The sequence below is a fragment of the Papilio polytes genome, unplaced genomic scaffold, assembly GCF_000836215.1.
Source record: "Papilio polytes unplaced genomic scaffold, Ppol_1.0 DF822845.1, whole genome shotgun sequence".
Taxonomy (NCBI): domain Eukaryota; kingdom Metazoa; phylum Arthropoda; class Insecta; order Lepidoptera; family Papilionidae; genus Papilio; species Papilio polytes.
Window position 1 is genome coordinate 3,273,677 of NW_013526359.1, and position 21,471 is coordinate 3,295,147.

The 21,471-nt window shown below is 34.0% G+C and overlaps 3 protein-coding genes across 8 annotated transcripts in view; 2 read left to right on the forward strand and 1 right to left on the reverse strand.

Moving 5' to 3' along the window:
• Positions 1-452: 452 nt before the first annotated feature.
• On the forward strand, positions 453-5,733 carry LOC106105532 (aldose 1-epimerase). 3 transcript variants are annotated; one of them, XM_013285898.1, is made up of 6 exons: positions 453-621; positions 1,039-1,176; positions 1,645-1,863; positions 2,515-2,777; positions 3,628-3,787; positions 5,290-5,733. In XM_013285898.1, exons 2-6 carry the CDS (start codon positions 1,048-1,050, stop codon positions 5,602-5,604), a joined length of 1,086 nt encoding a protein of 361 aa, XP_013141352.1. In that variant the 5' UTR covers positions 453-621; positions 1,039-1,047; the 3' UTR covers positions 5,605-5,733. The 3 variants fall into 3 exon arrangements, with proteins under 3 accessions (XP_013141352.1, XP_013141354.1, XP_013141353.1); XM_013285900.1 differs by lacking the exon at positions 453-621 and adding an exon at positions 757-773; XM_013285899.1 differs by lacking the exon at positions 453-621 and adding an exon at positions 865-954.
• Positions 5,734-5,799: 66 nt separating this feature from the next.
• LOC106105533 (tryptophan 2,3-dioxygenase) lies at positions 5,800-17,075 on the reverse strand. Its single transcript, XM_013285901.1, has 10 exons — positions 16,933-17,075; positions 14,368-14,540; positions 13,753-13,886; positions 10,962-11,084; positions 10,196-10,287; positions 9,053-9,197; positions 8,551-8,672; positions 7,823-7,950; positions 7,304-7,397; positions 5,800-6,468 (listed from the first exon to the last, which is right to left on the reverse strand). The coding sequence occupies exons 1-10, from the start codon at positions 16,947-16,949 to the stop codon at positions 6,291-6,293; spliced, it is 1,206 nt and encodes a 401-aa protein (XP_013141355.1). The 5' UTR covers positions 16,950-17,075; the 3' UTR covers positions 5,800-6,290.
• A 918-nt stretch (positions 17,076-17,993) lies between these two features.
• LOC106105591 (probable protein phosphatase 2C T23F11.1) overlaps positions 17,994-21,471 on the forward strand; it is a 12,324-nt gene continuing 8,846 nt past the window's right edge. The window contains exons 1-4 of one of the 4 annotated variants that reach the window (XM_013285989.1): positions 17,994-18,131; positions 19,554-19,744; positions 20,136-20,233; positions 21,055-21,207. In XM_013285989.1, coding sequence (XP_013141443.1) covers positions 18,106-18,131; positions 19,554-19,744; positions 20,136-20,233; positions 21,055-21,207 — 468 coding nt within the window. In that variant the 5' untranslated portion in view covers positions 17,994-18,105. Of the gene's footprint in view, positions 18,132-18,320; positions 18,440-18,494; positions 18,599-19,553; positions 19,745-20,135; positions 20,234-21,054; positions 21,208-21,471 lie in introns of those variants that run through there. The other 3 variants (XM_013285990.1, XM_013285991.1, XM_013285992.1) reach the window with 3 other exon arrangements.

Genomic DNA, 21,471 nt, shown 5'->3' on the forward strand with positions numbered 1-21,471 from the left:
GGTACATTAAAAAAACAAATGATAATTTGCGGTATGAAAAGTTTCCCATCATTGATTCTATATCAGATATCAAACCAATATAAATATATAACTATTGATAAGAGATATTTACGTACTAGCAATTCGACCCGACTTTTTACAAGTATTGATGAATCTCCACAATCAGGCCTATTACAATAAAGCCCTCGTTCTCTGAAGAAGAAAAAAGATAGAAACAACTATTTTTTTTTAATTTTGCGCGGACGAAGTCGTGAGCACAAGCTCTTACTTCTAACTAATATTATAATTGCAAAAGTGTAAATCAGAAATATCTACTATACAAATAGATGGATGTTATAGTTTGTAGCCTGCTAAACGGATATCGACATCATTTGGCATAGATGTAATGGATAGTCTGGAAGAACACCTAAGCTAGTTTATTAGACAGCGTCGCGAGCATAAGCTAGTTAATAATAACAAAATAAATTGGCAACTGCTATGTGGTTTCGAAATAGATATAATTATAAAGAACATAGTCGCTAACGAACGCCAATGATATGTGACTATCATAACCTATAAATTGTTTTGACAGATAACCAAACGTCAGTTGTAGATTTATCACGGTAGGGACTGCGCGCAATCGTAAGTTTCCGTTTATTGTTTAATTACTTAAAAACATTGCTTTTTATCGCAAGAGCTCTTTATAAAGATAATATAAAGAGGCCATTATAATTGTAAATGCTGATATTTTCAATTTAAATATACGATAAAATTTCAATTGTTCAGTAATTGAAGTAAAGTTACCTACGTACACTCTTTTGTAATTTTATAGCTTTGGTGTTTACAAAGTTTCGGTTTTCTGCATATTGATTGTTATGAGTACTTTTGTTGTTTTAAATACAAGTTCGATGTTGAACGTTACGTAATTTAGACAACGTTATTTATGATTCTGATAGTTAAAAGTTTAAATTATTCGTCTGTATTTAATTGTAAAATTGGACATTGGTTTTTAAAGATATGAGAATTATCTGTGAAATTATTTTTAATTTTGTTTTTTAGAATATAATCATGGTACACTTATTGGAGCAAGATTTTGGTACATTTAAAAACGAAACAGTGAAGAAGTACACATGGCAAACAAAGAGCGGATTCAAAGTTGCCGTTATTTCTTACGGCGCTACTATTCAATCTATTTTGGTGAGTATATTCATTTGAAAATAAAAAATAATTTTGAAATTTTTAAGTTTGAAAATCAAATGTTAGTCTTATAATTCCATTTTTGTACATAACTGTATCATATTTATATTTTCCATAAAGTATTTTTAACGTGTTTACGAAAAGAAGAAAGTTACCTTTAAATTAATTACCACCTTACAATTTCAAGAGATTGAATTACCACTTCAAAAGTCGACAACCGTACCTTAGTAGAAATTAATATATTCAGATTTTCAGACAAGATTTAATTATTAACAATTCTAGCTTACGCCCGCGACTCCGTTCGCGTGGAATTAAAAAAACTGTATCCTACGTGTTCTTCAAGACTATTCTCTACATTTATGCCAAATTTCATCGAAATCCGTTCAGCCGTTTAGGCTACAAACTCTAACAAACATCCATCCAAACTTTCACATTTATATTATTAAGATACTTTCTAACATATTACAGGTACCTGATAAAATAGGTGAATTAAACGATGTAGTGCTTGGATTTGACGATCTGAATGGTTACGTGGAAAGAAACACGCCGTATCTCGGAGCGACTGTTGGTAGAAGTGCCAACAGAATTAGTGACGCTAACTTTCAGATAGATGGCGTTGAATACCAACTGGCAAAGAACGTTTCAGATCACGATCATTTACACGGAGGACTGGTTGGTTTTGATAAGGTAAAATTTATTTATCCTGATAGAAATATAACAAGTTTCGTTATGAAAGTTTTCATAATTTTTTCAAGAAACTTTCTATGTACAATCGGAGAAATTGGCGGTGTTCCTTATTAGCTACATCGTTTGGATATTTTAAACAAAAATCAATACAATGCAGTTAATAAATGTGTCTGAAAGATAAAATTCGGATACTAATACTGTCTGTTTATTTAAATTATTATTCGTGTACACTCACTGCTATATAATTAGTTATTTGTAAGAAGAGTTGGAATTTGTGTTGTTGCAATGAATAAGGTATTTTTTTCTGAAATAGGACACCGCAGATTTCCGTGACTGTACATGCTACTAATGTTTATATAGCTGATATTATCTTACTAATATTATAAATGTGAAAGTTTGGATGGATGGATGAATGTTTGTTAGAGTTGAGCCTAAAAGCCTGAAATGATGTGCAAGAAATTTGGCACAGATGTTGAGGATAGTCTGGAAGAACACATAGGCTTCTCTTGTTTTTACTAATACCACGCGGACGGAGTCGCGGGCGGAAGCTAGCTTGCTATAAAGACATTTATTTCGTAACTATTTTACGAGAAGTTGGAATTTTAAAATGTGTGCAATTTCAACATCGAGTTTAAAATAAAACAATTTCAGGTTAACTGGAATTCAGTAGTAGACGGTACTAAAGTTATATTTAGTTATTTATCAAAAGACGGCGAAGAAGGTTACCCGGGAGACTTGATAACGAACGTCATTTATGACGTCACGGACGATGACGTCATACACGTCCAGTTTATATCGACAACAACAAAGAAAACGGTCATAAACCTCACGAATCATTCGTATTTCAATTTAGCAGGACATGACACTGGTGCGGAGGAAATTTACAACCATGTGATATTAATTAACGCAGATAAGTAAGTATAATAATTAAAATCTTTTTAAAATGCTTATGTCAATACTTTTTTACTGTGTTTTGCGTTAGATGGTTATTAGTGGCCATTAGTATGATAAGAGTATGGACCTTGCCTTAAAAACAGACTTATATCTAGACCTTAGTGTTTGAATCACATTTAAGTTTAAATATATGATAATTCTTTTATATCGTGTCTAGCTCGAGGCGAGGATTTTTAACAAATCATTGCTATTAAAATTTTATTAGGCGTTGGCATAATGCGATCTAAATAAAAAAAATATATAGAAAGCATTATAGAGATATTACGTAGTGCAAAATGCGACCTAGATCTAGACCAATAAAATACCTATACAGGAAAGGTAAGGACATATTTTTGATGAAACATTAAAGCATTTTGACGTCCAAATCAAGTAGCGGTCATAAGGTTAAAAAGTGTGATTCATGAAACAGCGTTTATTTTGGAGTAATACAATAACTCTGTAATTAACCAATAATTGAGTACTACAGTTTATTTATTTCATTGATTATTATCGTTATATAGATACTAGCTGTTTCCGTGCTTCTTCCCATGATAACGCATTTCACGCTGTTTTACCCAAATTTTTACCACTCTAAATTAAAAAGCGTGATAATGTGTAGCCTATAGCGTGCCGTAAGTGTAGGGCTTTAAATTAATAAATGATTTTTTTCAAAAATAAGCTGTGTTTGCTGATATCCTTAGTAAGCAAAAAGTTTGAAATTTTTCTACAGATTTTTTGGTTCTATCACTTTTTGAGACTTTCTTTTCATAAGCAAACAATTTGAAATGCTTTTTGTATGTTAATTTTTTAGTTTCATGTCACTTTCTCTAGGATAACTGAAACCACTCCATTGTCGATACCAACCGGTGGGTTCGTCAACGTCGGCGGCACTCCCTTCGATCTTCGTGTCCCGGTACGTCTCGGTGACGTCATGAAGCAAGGACAAAACTTGTTTGACGATAACTTCTGTATTAACACATATGGGAATAAGGTCAGTTGATTTTAATTTACTTTTTGTTATATTTGAACTGAAACTCTACAGTTTCGGAAATCTAGGGTGTTCCCATTCAGAAAAAAATGCCGTGTTCATTGTAACAAGACAAACAGTGGTAGTGCCCGCTTTAACATGCTAGCAGTGCAGGGCACGCCCCCAGTAATACCACGACCACACAGAAGACAGCCGTCAAATGGAAGCAATACCGTGTACAGTCTGATGAGTGTGGTGCCGGAGGCCTAATTTAAGTACCTTTCTCTTTACCACTCTTTTCTTATAAGGAGAGGTTGGGAAGAAGAAGTGGATGTGACGGTGGAGGAGATGCATAGGAAGGGGAAATATCCTCTTTATGTGCGTCTCCTCCTCCGTCGTATAAGGGTATGCAACGCATCTGCAATTGCGGATGTCTATGGGCAGCGGTCGCTTCGCCATTTTTGGCGGTTTCAGGTTTTCGCTTGCTCGTTTGCCACCTAATGTTATAAAAAAAAAAACTCCCCCTTTTCCTACAAATAACTAATAAGATAGCAGTGAGTGCAAACGAATCTATACTTCTATACTAATATAATAAATTGTAAACACACTACTTACCATAGAGGCGTAGGATATCAGCAATTACAGCATATTTTTGAATAATCATTTCTTTAAAAAAAGCCTTACACTCGAAACACGCTTTGGGCTATATGTTTTCACGCTATTAAACTTAAGAGGTAAGTAAATTGAAAAAAAACCTTGTGTAGAGGGACAATAAACTACAAGCTGCCAGGATTAAAGAAGCAAGGTTATTAGGGTAACGGTAATTTTGACATTTGCAATTGAGAATTTGACAAATGTAAACAATAAAAGTTTTTATAATATCGTGCGGACGAAGCCGCACAGGAATAGCTAGCTAGCTAGCTATAAATTAGCCGTGTATTAATTGATTTTTTTTCGTATAGACACATTTACAGGCCGCGTTGTATTGTAGCTTTTATAGTAGAACACCACCAGTTTCCTCGATTGTACAAATTATTTCCGTTGAAACTGAGAAGCTTGAGTTTTTATGCTTGCAACTTTCATAGCCCGCTATTTAGTAATTTGACTAGGTCTGTGCTGGTCGCAGTTCTTTGGTCGCTTGAATGTAGCTCCTAAAGGTCTGCGAATCCCTTTGACCTCATCACCACTTAACATAAGAATATACTTCAATAAAAAATAAGTATTAGGCCCAACAACACAGTTAACCTCCTCCTTTGTTGTGGTAAAAAAGGGGCTGTCAAAGTCTCGCCCAGAGTGCTAGTCCTAGAAATACTGGCCTAAGTCTAAATTAATTAATTTTTACTTCCTACTATTAAGGCGAAAGTTTACATGTTTCTTAGAGTTTAGAGCTAAAACGGCTGCACGGATCTTGATTAAATTTGTCATAGATGCAAAATAATGTAGAACTCACATAATACCTGCTTTTGTTTTTTTTTAAATTGACTTTTAAAAGCTAGTTAACTTATGATTAATTTATTTCTCCAAAGGATTTAAACTTCGTGTCTCGAGTAAGTCATGCTAAGTCGGGACGTTATCTAGAAGTATACAGTAACCAGGTAGGTGTTCAGCTGTATACTGCTAACTTCCTGCCGCGCCCTGATGAGGAAGCCCTGGTGGGGAAGTCAGGAGTTGGGTATAGAAGACATGGCGCCTTCTGCTTGGAGACGCAGAACTATCCTGATGCTGTACATCATCCTAATTTCCCATCTCCAGTACTGAAGCCGGGAGATATTTATAATCATAAAGTAACTTATAAATTTGGTGTTGAGAAATATAATGTACCTCAAGTTTTTAGCGCTTAGAAAGTTTTTGTTTTTTTTTTTTAATTTTTCTAATGTATTTTTTTGAATATTTTTTTTAAACTGTGCTGCACAATATATAATTATGAAGATATTTTGAGGACCATCAAGAGTCGGTTTTAATTATTTTTTAAAAATATGATTGTTATTGCCTTGTAATTGAAATGTAATTTTATGTATGAAATAAAACGAAATAAATATACTTTACAATTGTTTATTGTTTAATTCCAACGTGAAAACACCAACAAAGATTATTATTGGATATAACCCAAGTTAAATCAAAATACTTCAATATACTTCTCGGTTCTAGCTTGTTTAGAATTACCCAATGACAAGTTTTACCTTTTTTTGTACTAAATAAACAACGCGACATGTCACAAATGTATGTATTTATATCAAACTAGCTGTTGCTCGTGACTTCGTTCACGTGAAATTAAAAAATAATGTAAACTATAGCCTATACTCACTGATAACGTAGCTTTTTAACGGCGAAATAATTTTTCAAATCGGTCCAGTAGTTTTTGAGTTATTTCAATACAAAAAAAAATATATCCTCTTTATAAAATTAGTATATATATAGTTAATTAATTGCTCTATATTTAAAGACCTATTCCCACTTTAGTTATTTTTAATTCCACGCAGACGGAGTCTTGGATAAAAGCTAGTACATTAATAATAAAATCTTTTCACTATAAAAATTCCAAGCCGTTTTGGCTGTTTTGTCCATTTTGACTATTCTCTTTAATATTATCTCCCCAAGTTAGATTAAGGCTTCTCTTCATGCCGTCATCCAGCGGCGGGATGAGGGATCGCGGCAACAGGAACGTTGACAAGTTGAATAAATCCAAAAATACTTTGTAACGATCACTGAAAATGTTATTTGAGTTAATAAATATTAATGTAGAATTGGAAAGTAGTAAGCGAGCGTCGGTAGCTCAGTGGTTTGAACACTTGACTTGTAATCTACAGGTCTTGGGTTCGAATCCCGCTGTACCAATGTGTTTTTAGATTTTTCGATTTTTCATATGTACATAATTTACCCGACGAAAGAATCCCGCATTAAGAACTAGCTTTTCCCTGTGACTCCGTCCGCGTGTTATAAAAAAACAAAAGTGGGCAGCCTGTGTTCTTTCAGAATATCCTCTACATCTATACCAAATATCGAGATCTGTTCAGCCGTTTAGGCTACAAACTCTAACAAACATATATCTAAACTTTCGCATTTATAACATTAGTTTAAAAAAAGTATTCGTAATATTATAAATGCGAAAGTTTAGATGGATGTTTGTTAGAGTTTATTTAACAATGTAGAGGATAGTCTAGAAGAATACGTAGGCTATCTGCTTTTAGTTTTTATTAAACGACGCGAACGGAGTCGCGGTAAATAGCTAGTGAACACGAAAGAAAGTATGGATAATGTAAGAATTCAGACAAGGGCGGATCCAGGGGGGAGACCCCCGCTCTACAAATTTAGTAGGAGTAAAAATGTTTTGTAGAGAAAAAAAGAAATATGAACCTTGATTCCTTCTAGATTCTAGGTTGCTTCTAGGTTCTTGTAGTGTATAGAAGATATTATTAAAATCCTCAACATTCAATCAAAAGATTAAGAAATCCATAGATCACGATAAAAATCATGCTAATTATTTAAGAAAGAGAAAAGAGTAAAGGATAAGTACAGAGAGTGAGAGTGAATCATACTCACCTAAGAGTAGACCTGAGGTACTGATATCCAGAAGAACCGCCAGTTCCCAGTTGCTGGGATCCGATCATACGTTGTACCATTATGACATGGTTATCTGTACAATATCAGTATAAACTATTAAAAATAAACTGTATTTTTATACAATTTAGATCTAATAGCAACGACTGTTCTCTTAGTAATATCATAAATGCTAAAATTTTGATGTGTGGATGGTTGTTTCTTAAAGTTTGTAACCTAAAATGCTGAACGGATATTGATGAATTGATGTACATGTAGAGTATAGTCTGAAATAACACATAGTCTACTTACTTTTTTTTATATTCCACACGGACAAAGTCACGGGAAAGAGCTAGTCAAAAACGGGGCTAACCTCTAAGGAAATAAGCACTTAGAAGAAATTGTACATTTAAAAATTCCACACAAATCAACCTTGAGAATAGAAAGTTAGTGGATATCTACTGGTGTTCTATCACAACTGTGATGATGAGTACGATCACAACTGTGATGATGAGTACGTACAGCGCCACTTGGTGATGAGGCTGTCGATGTCCATGAGCAGCGTGAGCAGCTGGTGCGGCTGCGAGAAGCGCGGCTCATCGCGGTAGAATGTTATCATGATGGCACCCTGAAGAGCTCTGTGCGACAACCTGCATAGGATATGGTCATACTAAGTACACAGAAAGTCAGCTCTCATAGAGTCAGATCTGAGAAAGTCAGCTCTCAGAGTGAGTCAGTTCTTAGGGAGAGTCGGCTCTTGGAGATATTCGGCTCTTAGACGGTATAAGCTTCCGGACAGAGTTAGCTCTCAGAGAGATTGTGAGAAAAGAGTGTTGGCGACTGCCCAATCAAGAGACTTCTTGAGATCAGTAAGTTACAGGGAAATAAAAAGTCAGAACCAACAAAGAGTCATATATAGTAATACCATCAAAATCATAAAATTTAAGTCTTCTATTTTAGCGCAAATACATGACATATATATAGTCAGGGGTTTAAGCTTGACTTGTAATCTTCATATCCTGGGTTCGAATCCCGACATGTACCAGTGTGATTTTTGACATCCGAAATACATATTTACATAATTTAACTATTCTTATTATGAAGGTAAACATCATAATATATGTACATGCAAAGAAATTTCAAGATGTGAAATCAAGCAATCAACCAACAGGCACTCAGGCTAGTGGTCTATGGTCGAGTCACCCTTAGGGTAGATTCCTCTCTTAGTGTGAGCTGATGATGGTACTCACCTCCTCTCCCCGCGGGAGCGCAGCGCGTCATGCACTGAAGGGTCGAATATAGAGCGGTATATCTCCCGGCGATTCTCCGCGTCTTGGAGACGATGTTTTCGAACTACCTCATTCGGTTCAAGCTGGAAGAAATCATACTTCATAATAATATAACAAATGCAAAAGTTTAGATGGATGGATGTATGTTAGAGTTTGTAGAGAATAGTCTGGAAGAACATGCAAACTACTCATTTATGTTTTTTTTAAACACCACGCGGACGGAGTCGCTGGCGAAAGCTAGTTAAGTTATAAAACAGTACAGTATATAGAATCGCGAAACGGAAATGTGAAGTGAAAGGAAAACTTTTAAATCTATACTAGCATAAAGAGGAAAGATTTGTATTTTTTTTAACTCAAAAACTACTGAGCTGAATTAAAATATAGTAGTTCTCTACATATGAAAAGACTGTAGAAATTAGGATCAAATTCTAATTTATTCTTAAGAAATGTTCCAGGACTTTACCATCGCCTCGTCGATGTCATCTTTGATCATGGTGTCAACAGCGTTCTGGAACTTCCCCCAGAAGTTGAAACCGTGCGTGTTGAGTCCCGGCGTGCGCTCCAGCCACCGCTCTATCAACGCAAGAAGAGCTGGCTCCTCCTCTGATCTGATTGCAAAATGAACTCTTTGGAACTCAACATACGAGTCATTTACGTTTAATACCGTCTGCTTATTTATAAAGCAGTACAATTGCGTTAATATATTATGCTATAATGTGCACTTTGTCGCTCTTTCATAGATGTCTTATATATTCATGTTGTGTACACCTACTTTGTCTTAAAACCTAGTTTCTATAGTTAATTATTCTCATTTGTAATTATGTATTTAGTTTTAAGTTGTTTGGTGAACCAAATAAAATTAAAAAATCCTTCCACTTAAGGAAAAAATAGCCTTGTTGCAACGCGCGTAACTCCGTCTCATTGTCAACTTTCCCTATTCCCTAGAGGGCACAGTATCTGCTCTTCCATACATCTCTATCAGCCGTCATATCTTAATCCACTCCCTTAAGCATATCCTCATTCACAATCCATCCATACTTTCTTCAGACGAGACAAACTCCGCCTCTTCCAATTACTAATTAGGTAGCAGTGAGTGCAAACGAAAGGATAAAAAAGAAACTATCCGAATCACTAACCGAGTATTTTTCGTATAGACACATTTATATAGACATATTTTGTATAGACACATTTTGTATAGAGACATTTTGTATAGACATATTTATATAGACACATTTATATAGACACATTTTGTATAGACACATTTATATAGACAGATTTCGTATAGACACATTTCGCGTCTAGGTTCAAAGTATTCAAACGATTGTAGCTTTAAGGTGAAAGACCGACAGTTTCCCCGATTGTACATCTTTTTGTTCACCGTTTCTTACTTCCCCTAACTTCTGTTCTCTTCCTCTTTCGGTCTATTTTCATTAGCGTCTAAATTCTTTTGTCTTCTATATTTATAAAAATACATGGTTCACGTGTTATGCTTTGTAAAATGAACTGACCAGTCAAGTCAGCAGTATTGCCACACTAAACGGACTATGCCACAGTTACGGCTGACTGTTCGTTATGAGACAGTAAACACTCAATGAGAATCACTTACTTGCGTAAAGATTCCATAGCCTCAGGGTCATCGCCGAACACCGTTTGATAATTCTGGTTGTACTTAACACGAAGAGCTTGCTTTAGACCCAGCTAGAAAAAAGAACAAATATGTACTAATATAATAACGCGTAAACACACACTATGTAGTGTAGGATGTCAGCAATCACAGCCTATTTTAGAATAATCCTTTCTTTAATAAGAATGTAGGAACATTTACGACACGCTTTAGGATATATATATTCACGTTATTAAACTTAGGAGGTAAATAAATTGGAAAAAACCTTCATGTTGGAAAGGGAACATAAACTACAAGCTGCCAACATTAAGGAAGCAATGTTATTATGGTAACGTTAATTTTGACATTTGCAATTGATAATTTGACAAATGTAAACAATAAAATAAAGTTTTTATAATTTCATGCGGGTGAAGCCGCACGAGAACAGCTAGTATTGTCAGACAATAAAAACGGAGACATTTAAATAGTATATAGACGAGGCATAGAACATTTTTTCACTGGTACTGTCTTTGATAGGTACTATATCAGTTTTCAAGTTTAGTACCTCGTGTCCTTGTATTGACATGTAATTTAAAAAAAAATATAATTCTTCGCCTTTTGTAAAATAATTTAAACTTAACATTAAACTAACTAAATATCATTTAATGGTTAGTTATGATTATGCGTGGAATATTTTAAGTGAAGAGTCAACTATGCCTCCTCTATACATTTGAATCTTTTTCATTGAAACATCAGACAGTGCAATTACCTTGTTCTCTAAGAGTCGGAACTGCAAACTCTGGAAGCCGGAGGCGGGGCGGAGGTAATGTCTAAAGTCCATAAAGTCCAGTGGCGTCATCGTCTCTAATATCATCACTTGATCGACTAGCAACTGAAAATGTTATGAAGATAAGAAATAAACAAACTGAAGCTCCATAAATAAAAAAAATCGATTGTCGATTGTTTCACAGTCAATTCAACTGTTTTGCATTACTAAAAATCTAGTAGTGCACTTCCATATAAGCTCATAGATATCAAACTAAACAGTTGTGCGTTGAGTCACAAAGAAAGTAGGGCCGGCGTTAAGGTACGGTTGCTTGACCGCCAAGGGCGCTGAATAGTAGACACCATAGGTCTGTGAATTAAAGTCTCTTAGCTCTGTTTATTCATGTTACCATTATAGCCCTTTTTACTACTATCCCCTAAAAGTGATAAAAAAGGGGGCGACAGAGGTAAAAATTTCGCCCAGCACGCTGGTTTCATTAACAATTGTTAATACTGAATTGAAGGAACCTGCTTACTTACAAAAACTTTAAACTGTAAAACAGAGAGTACCATTGAATAAATTAACGCATCGTAAAGAATAATAAATTCCAGAGGGTTCGTTGCACAACATTTATGACGGAAGTCGTAAAATCCGGCTAATAAAATGGATATTTTTTCCAGAATTCTAAACATTAGAATCTCGTTATATGTAACTTTAGTGTGGGAAAAGTGTGCAAGATAAGTTTAAGGGTATTCAATGGGCGTCGCTAGATGCCCTAGGTTACGTCTAGGGAAGCTAACAGCCCCCATCTGGCGATGAACATATTATGTATCAAGATTTTAAATCTATATTATCTATATACGAGTATATAATAAAATCGAAGTGTCTGTTTGTAACAAAAGAAAAATTACAGATTTCGGAAGGATGATGTTTTTACGATGCGTATAACGAAAATCGCTTTTTTTGTCTGTCCGTCTGTCTGTCTTTATTTTTTTTGTCTCCGAAACGGCTGAGTCGATTTCGAACGCACTTTCACTGAAGGGTAGCTGACATAAACGGGCATACTATAGACTATTTTTAAAATCTCAAAATTGCGCGGACGAAGTCGCGGGCAACAGCTAGTTGAAAATATATATGTTTAATTATTAATTATTATAACTGTTACTATCTTTTAACCTTAGGTATTTGACATTAATAAAAGAATACGCATTAATTTAGGTCGTGCTACGTTTCGGAATACGTTTGACGTATGATATGGATGTCACCGTAAAATAATAAACATCGACAGTTTACCATCTAACTAACTATAGGTAGTTATTTTGAAAATTCAAATCAGTTGTAGTTGACATACATATTTGGAAAGATGATTTGTGTTTCGTCTTTTTACGATTATGATATTCACTAGGGATTTTTTTTACATTTTTCCTCAGTTGTAAGTAATGTACACAATTTAACTGTAACATGAAACCGGTGACGGGCCTCAGAGATCAGTGTGAGAGGTCACATGTCAACGCGTAATTATCAGCCTACTAGATAATTAACATCAAAACAAGATATCTTCGCTTACGAATCAAGAAACTACTGGATATGAGTCAAGGGAAATATTAAAAAAAAAACTATAAAATGGTATGGCCAGTAGCATAGCGAGGAGGGGATGGGGCATTATGCCACGGGCGTAGCTCGCAATGTGGCAATAAATGGTCAAAAAAAAAAACTGGTGAATATTTTTTGTAACTATATGGTTTTCGAACAGGGATGGGCGCGCGAAAAAAGGTATTCTACCCTGGGTGTAAGATCAAACGTTACGCGACTGTTGCCATTTCGTTGCTAACTAGAGTTTTGCCGAAATACATTTATAAAATACATTTTTATCCGGTTTAATTTAAATAAAATGGTATAGATTCATTTTTTATTACCTATAATTATATCGACAAGAGAAACTCATAGTAAACATTCCAGTTTATTATAATTCTAATGAATTATTAAAAGAAATAGCAATTTTTTTTTCAATAATACAGTCAATGTGGCCTATAATACAGGATTATTTTATATGAAACTAGCTTTCAGCTGCGACTCTGACCTCGAGGAATTAAAAAAGTAGCCCATTTGTTCTTCATCGAGATACGTTCAGCAGTTTAGGCTACAAACTCTAACAAACATCCATCTTAACTTTCGCATTTATAATATTTGTAAGATATTGTACTGTAAAGCGTATATTTAAGGCGTTTTAATCAAATAATAATCGCTTGTCAAATACAGTAAAATACGCATTTAGATGGCCTTTTGTTTTAAGTTAAAAAAACAAATTAAAAAAAAAACAAAAACTTCAATGGCGCGATTCAACCTTCACGGTCTCTGATTGGTCGCGGATGACGCAACAGTCCGTCATCACCAATCGTAGATCTTCAAATTCGACAATCTTTTTTGACGCAGCAGAAAAATAAAACAATATCGTATCGTGTTTAACGTAATTAAACGAGTTGTAACCGATACCAATGACCTGGTTAACCTTGACAAAATGCAACTATGTAGAAGTGCAATATCGAGTGTTATTTGAGTACATCGCCCTCGTGTTTATACGCGGGAATTATTTGAGCGCATCTAATTGCATTTTTTGCCATTAGATTGTCTTAGAAATCGTATTAATTGCATAAGAAGAAAGAAGAATAATTATTCTGTTGTTTTTTCATCAAATTACACAAATCTTTGATTAATTTGTTCTATAATAGTTAAGGGAAAAAGCACTTTATTTTAACGTTCTTAAGAAATATTTTGGTATAATATAGCAAGTTACCTTTAATATAAGTACAACTCTGTTGAGCCGTTTCAGAATTTCCATGGTATGCCCTTCATCCAATCCCTCAACGTCTAACAGTGAACGTACTGAATCCACCTCGAAGATAATCTGTTTGAACCACAGTTCGTAAGCTGAAAATATGGCAATAAAAATTAATCTATGGTTTGTCAAATACTAGGTTCCAACGATCTCATTTCTATCTAAAATTCCCCCTTTTTGTATCCAAGGGGAAATCTTCAAAAAGATACCCTTCCTTTTGGAGGGAAAACAGGTTTGTACCCACCAAAACCCCCTCGGCATCTATATTTCCCATTACAAAATTATTCACGGACTTTTTGTTAATATAGTAGTACTAACTCATTTGACCCGATTACTAAACTAAGTAATTTATTGGGTTCAATCAATATTTTAAAAATACACCAAGATCTTTATCAGATTATTTTCCTCTGAAGACAAGACTGTTGTGTATTATTTTTATGCCTATATCTAGGTTTTCTATATTTTCTGACCAAACTTTACACCGAACCGTCGGTCGTTCTCACTGGGTCGTATTTGTCACACATAGTTTATATCCCGGAGGTCCCCTAATTTAGGATTTACAGGTCAATTTACCTTGGTGAGTAACAATAAATAAATGTTCATCGTGCACCGGCTTCGAAGACTCAGCACTAAGCATCCGCTGCGAGGTGAGGAGCTTCTCTAACATCAGGTACTCTCCGTACAGCATACCCGCCTCGTTGCCGAGGTGGCTGCCATCTTGGGCGCCTGAATCGTCCATTACTGACCTATGCGAGAAATTAAAATATTACAAATCTAATCTTACTAATTATAAAAGCAAAAGTTGGATGTTTGTAGCCTAAACTGCTGAACGAATTTCCATGAAATTTGGCTTAGATGTAGAGGATAGTCTGGAAGACCACATAGGATATATACTTTTATTCTCAACGCGGGCGGAGTCGCAGGCAAAAGTTTTTAACTAGCTAAGAAATTACTACAAATCTGTTTGATGTAAAGCTTAACAAAGATACACGAAATTAAATCTGATCTTAATAACAAAATACTTTCTAGCCAAAACAAATAATAATTAACATCCACCAATGTCATCAAGTTTCCTTGCGAGTTCATTTTAGTACGTCAATATCGTAGTGGCATTGAATGTTTTTTTAGGAATGTATAACCCCGACAGTGACATTTCGGAAAAGGATACGAATCTTATGCCCACTTCATACGCACAGTGCTAACAGAGACTTGCGCCCTGGGCAAGATTTCTACGGCGCCCAATCTCATGAAAAAGGCGCCCTTTTATGCGTATGAGGTGCCTCTTTAACTGTGGGTCCCCTTTATGGGCTTTTGGCGCCCCTTTTATGTGCGGCGCCCTGGGCTGTCGCCCCACATTGGCCTGCCCTAACGCCTGTATTGTTAAAACATGATACATCTCGTCATTCCGACCAAAAAAATATTACGGATTAGTCAATTGGTACCTACTCTACATTACGTACGTAAAAGCGAGGCCCTCCTGCGGTGTTAAGGTATTTGGAATTAATTTCATTTGTAAAAACGTAAGCAGCCGGTTTTTACAAACAAGATACGCTAACACGCATCAATAAATATTTGTATTCAATGACAGTACAACCTGCTTGAGGTAAGTTGCAATTTGGTTCCGTACGTGGATTTGGTAAAGTACGAATAAAGTACAAACGTATTATTATGGTATATAATTGTTTTTTATAAATAGATATATAGTCATTTAAATTGGAGAAAATAGAAAATATCATAGAATAAATAAATCCGAACAGCTACAATAGGAAAAGGACTTTTGACCTTTTTGGCATAGTGAGAAGAGCGCTAGTGTGCTATCATAATTTAGTTAAACCTATGCGTACCGGGTCAGGTAACTTGTAGTTCTATACTGGGCATTTTCGTTATTTGGTGAAATGTACATTTAGATAGTTGAGAAGCGGTTAAGATATGTTAAATAGATATGTTTACATAAAAACACCTATGTAAGTATTTGATACGATTATTAATGTTTCCAATGTTCGAAAGAGAAGTGTATTGACATATAATTTCGCTAGTGTTGAATAACGTATTTGCAAACAGGTTTACACTGAAATTGTTACGTAAATTCTAAACAATGTAAACACTTTCTCTTTTTATCAATATATGTGTTAAACTAGCTTTACTTTTGTCTCCGACTACATTCAAATTAAAAAAAACTTAATAAGTGTTCTTCCATAATTTATTCTACATTTCTGTGTCTTTCATCGAGATCCGTTTAGCCGTTGTGGAGATATGTAATTACAAACAAACATATCAATAATAGTAAGTTATTAGGGTAAAAATTGTATTTTTAATCCGCGCGGAAGGACGCTGGAGGTACATTCGTTCAAAAATCATGTCACATGTGTACTTGGAGGTAATATTATTTACTCGTGTGTTCAATGAACTGGTTTTTTCACACGACAGCTTTTCAACCACGTGCCAAATGAGTATGTGTAATAAATGTGATTATCATATTTATTGGACTTCAGCCGAATACTGAAACGCGTATCCGAGAAATGTTAATGGAATTTGGAATTAAACCATGATATTATCTTATAATTTAAGTCACGGTTACATTTATTTAAATGTGGTTTCACTAGTCGATCGTTATTTTTTTTAATAGTGTTTAAGACTTGACTATAGAAATGTGATATTTTATACACACGGTAGCTTAATAAATATTTTTAAGACCTACAATATTACTAAAATACCACAAATTTTATTTTCTTATTCGTTTTCATTACAACAGCTCATTCCATTTGCTAACATCTGCTTTTTTTTTAAAAGAATAATATGGTAACTGACAATGGAATGCCAATACGTTATCCAGATGTTTTTTTTTTAATTTACCTTGCAAAAGATATTTAAAAATTATGATAATGAGAATTTTCAAATTCAACACTTAAATAGTAAATAGTTTTAAGTTGTTTGAGTACTAAAAAATTAAAAACGCATCTTTTAAATATTTCCACTTTCTTTTTTATATTTAGTCGAGGCTGTAGTAAAACATTCCTCAGTAACATCCGATAAAATGAATGTATTAAAAATTTTATTTAACCACCATCGTGAAATATTAATAGTATTTTTTATCAAGAGGAATAATTTAACAAAATAAAAATAAAGGAAAAAACTCACCTCATTGGGCAGGCCATTTTGTATCTGGAAATGCGACAAATAAAAAAAAGAAATAACTAATTCCAAATTTGAAATAAACACGCGGCACGGAATCTGCGTTCGCGCTCTCTCGGCGCGCGGTTAATTGATACTGGCATGCAACTGGCATGACGCGATGAGGTTTCGATTTCATCATTCGCCTCTTGCTCGATTTACTCTGCCGTAACGTTTATGGAATGCGCAAGATAAGCAAAATATTTAATTTAAGGCTGTTACATTACCATACATTAACATTTTGCTAAAAAAATAGTTAGGTAGGTAGGTATAAAAATAATAAATCACGCCTTTAACCCATAGACTAAACATTTCTTTTTATTGACTAAGAATTGAAAACTTTTCACGCTCTTAGATCAGATTTAAATATTATTGAGTTTCTCTACAGTATTTTACGTTAAATTAGCAAGAGTTTGACCACGAACCCACCAGAAAATATTGAATTGTATGAGAACTGAACTTTTCTATCAAGTTATCAAGGTCTTATCTAGTTAAAGCCTAGTTTACTCTTTTAATTTTCATCGGAAATTATGGCATACGCGTAACATTTCCTTGACAAGCTTTTAATCAGTATTTCTTTCGTTGATGTATAATCATATGCAATATTTGTTACATATTGCCTAAGCGATCGAGATCTGACGTCATAAAAACACTATACGAAATCACTCTCATCAATATTTATATATTTATATGACGGAAAACCGAATGAAAATGAATAATCTGCTAAACATTCGGGTATAATGGAATTTATTTGTCCCCCAAATCCTACATGTGTGTACTCTAACACTAATGCATCAAATTACAAGTTTGAGGTATCATAAATATTTTTTTCTTATGTTAAATTTCGGCCTAGCGATTAATAAAATTAAGATATTTTTCCATTGAGCCGAATAAATCCATAGAAACGATCGGTCGAAAAAAGTTTGAATAGAATGAAACTGGCTTTATTGAAATTCCCGCCTTAGACCATTTCGTACATGAAAACTTCAAGTGTCATTTTGAAGTTAAATGTCATGATAGCTTTATTGTCATTTTTTAATGTCAAACATTTTTGTTTTCTCGCTAAATACACCAAAATAAATTGCAATAGATTTAAAATAAACTAAACAATAAAAGTGCAAGATTTAATAACTGTGAAGTATGTTTTCTTCGTCAAAAATTTTAAGGTGAGTACAAATTAATCTATTATGAAACTGAGCGTGGAAAAAGCATAATATATTTCTAGTCGTTAGTTTTCCTAGCCCCCGGTGGTAATGATGTAATTGAAATGTTTTTTCTAAGATTAAACGCATTTTTAACAAAAATTAAATTCTTATCTTGTCTATGGTAAATTGTGGTCTTGTCTTATTGACATTTGCTGGATATTTACTTCAATATTTAGCAACGCACTTTGAGCAGTCGATAATTACAGGATATATTGATATAGAACGTAATTAAAATAGCGCTTATTAATCTGCAAACCGGAAATATAAAAGTAAGTACATCTTATTGCGAATCCTCTGAATCTCTGGTTTTATTATAGTAAGTGGGTGGTATCGAGCCTTTTGTTTTTGTTGTTAGTCATTAAAAATATCAGCGAGTATACCTAAACAAATAAGATATTGATCCAATAAGTGTTTATCGTTAATGTGCGGTATGTAATTAATTTTAATCATTATAAAAATTGTATGATCTTCAAAAGCTTTGAATGACATCAGTTTTTAGTCATGAAAAACAGACGAATCAACGAGTATATAAAATTGATAAATCGTTCAGGAAATTTAACTTTATTTTACTATATAAATATATAACATACTATTTGTTAGTTTATAAAAGTAATTTTTTTATATCAAATAGGTACATCTGTTATTTTGTAACTCCTAATGAGTAGTTATCTTATCTTTAACAACTTTTATTTGATATCTTAGTTGGTAACTTATTTGTTCTAGTTAACAAAATAATTTTCAATTATTTTTATAAAGTAATCATCAGAAAAACATTGCTTCAAAAGTTTATGTTATTGTAATTATTCACTTTAAAAATTGGGCAATCCTCTCTCTATTTTTATTTCTCAGTTTTTTTGAAACAAACTTTATAAATTGAAAAAAAAAAATTATAAATTAAACTTATTAAGTATTTTTTTTTATAACATAGGTGGCAAATGAGCAAGCGGCCACTTGAATCCGCCAAAATGGCGAAGGGACCGCTGCCCATAGACATCTGCAATTGCAGATGCGTTGCCTACCCTTATACGACGGAGGAGGAGACGCACATAAAGAGGATATTTCCCCTTCCTATGCATCTCCTCCACTGTCAAATCCACTTCCCCTTCCCATCCTCTCCTTATAAGAAAAGGGTGATAAATAGAAAGGGACTTAAATTAGGCCTCCAGCACCACACTCATCGGACGAAACACGGAATTGCTTCCATTTCACGCCTGTCTTCTGTGTGGTTGTGGTATTACACCGGGCGTGCCGGCAACTATAATTTGTATTTAGTCAATTCTCCTTAGAATCTAACTATTATATAACTTTTAACCGACATGGTTTTTATATTTTATTTGTAACCACTTGTGATTTGAGTTAACAAGATTCTAATGTATTTAACAGAGTAATGGGGCAGACGTTGTCGGAGCCGATCACAGAGAAGCAGTCATCGACATGCCAGGACTCGAGGTACCTTGTCGGTTCCTCCTGCATGCAAGGTTGGAGGGTCTCTATGGATGATTCGCATACACATATACTGTCGCTGCCGGATGACCCTGGTACCGCTTTCTTTGCTGTTTACGATGGCCATGGTGGTAAGTGGAATTTCTTATCCCTGTAATATTTATCTGTCTATAGTAATATTATAAAGAGGAAAGATATTTTTGTATGTTTTTTTTAAATTGATTTGGTTGAAAAGTAATTTATCTGTGTTTTTTATTTAATTTCACGCAAAGTTGCAAGCAACAGCTAGTACTTTATATAAGTGTTTAGGTGCAGTGTTGCAAACACTAAAGGTGTTTTTAAATTGTTTTTATCTGTAAATATAGTTGATTTTAATTATACTCTCATTAATGTTCTAAGAATACAAGGTTAATTGCACAGATAAATACGGCAAAAACTTTAGAGGTTATAATGATTAGTGGAATAATGATTATTATTTCGTTGTATTTAGGACTTTTTTGTACTATTAGATTGTGTTATTAGGGGCAAATATAGCAGAGTATGCGGGCAAGCATCTACACAAATACATCACTAATCGTCCAGAATATCATCTTGGTAATGTTGAAGAAGCACTGAAACAGGTAAAAATATTTCATTGTATGTAACATATTTCAGGGGTCGTGAACCTTTTTTTAATGTCCTCTTTATGTGCGTCTCCTACGTCAATTAAGGGTAGGCAATGCATCTGCAATTGCAGATGTTTATGGGCAGTGGTCGCTTACCATTTTGGTGGATTCGGTGGCTGCTTGCTTGTTTGCCACCTTATATTACATTAAAAAAAATGTTATATGTGGTGATACGAGAGATGTACCATCAAATTTTTTTGATAGAATACTTATTTCATATTTTTTTTTTCTTCGTACATAAAGATTTTTGGGATCATTAACGTGCCGAAAATATTTTCCCTTTAAGACATGCATACCATTTGTTCACAACCTCTGACTTAGGGTTTGAAGTGAATGTAAGAATTTACACTTTTATTATATTTAGAGTTGCCTTTATTTTTTATTACTGGGAGAATTGCCTTACAAATAAACAATTAACCAGTTACCTGCTACCTAGTTACTAAATCACACCAGCCAGCGACGCTCTTTACTAAATATATTCACAATAAAGATACAAACTTTACAGGCTTCCTGCAAGAATTTGATGCTGAATAGGCTTGACTATTAATATAGTAAACATAATATTTTGACCTTAGACAACTTTTATGTTCATATACATGAAAGGAATATTTCATTCATTCTCTAATACCCATTTTATTTATTTATTTATTTTTGTCTCTCAATAAATTACCTTTTTCTGTATATACAAAAAATTGACACATCTCCGACCTAAGTTATTGCAGCATTGTTCACATGAAAATATTAATCAAAGTTTTGTTTGTTTTCTTTTGTGACAGGGGTTCCTGGACCTTGACCAGGCGATGCTGGAAGAAGACCTGCTGCAGGAGAAGGTGGCTGGTAGCACAGCTGTGGTAGTGCTTATTAAAGACAATGTAGTCTATTGCGCCAATGTTGGTGATTCACGAGCTATCGCCAGTGTCAAAGGAACGGTGAGTGAAATTTGTTACCAGATTAAATATATATTAACCACAAATTGTAATTATCTTTTAGTTGGTATAACTGTTATTGTAATTGTTAATCTCTTGTTTTTCAGTAAAATTATTTATGTTTCTATTTCTATTTAAGTGGGAAAATCGTCTCTTAATAAAAATTAAGCCTTACAATAAAAATCTTAGTGTTTGAAATACATTATAGCTTAAATATATGTCTTTTTTTTTTTTATAAGAGAAGGGGGCAAACGAGCGGCGGGAACA

Bases quoted from the DNA above. Each gene is read 5' to 3' on its own strand.
- LOC106105533 (XM_013285901.1), bottom strand. The intron at 8,673-9,052 runs GTAAAGTCCTGG...GATTTCTTCCAG, and splicing joins ATGACATCGACGAGGCGATG to CTTGAACCGAATGAGGTAGT. The intron at 7,951-8,550 runs GTGAGTACCATC...TATCCTATGCAG, and splicing joins CGCTCCCGCGGGGAGAGGAG to GTTGTCGCACAGAGCTCTTC.
- LOC106105532 (XM_013285898.1), top strand. From the start codon at position 1,048: ATGGTACACTTATTGGAGCAAGATTTTGGTACATTTAAAAACGAAACA. The intron at 2,778-3,627 runs GTAAGTATAATA...CACTTTCTCTAG, and splicing joins ATATTAATTAACGCAGATAA to GATAACTGAAACCACTCCAT. The intron at 3,788-5,289 runs GTCAGTTGATTT...ATTTCTCCAAAG, and splicing joins TTAACACATATGGGAATAAG to GATTTAAACTTCGTGTCTCG.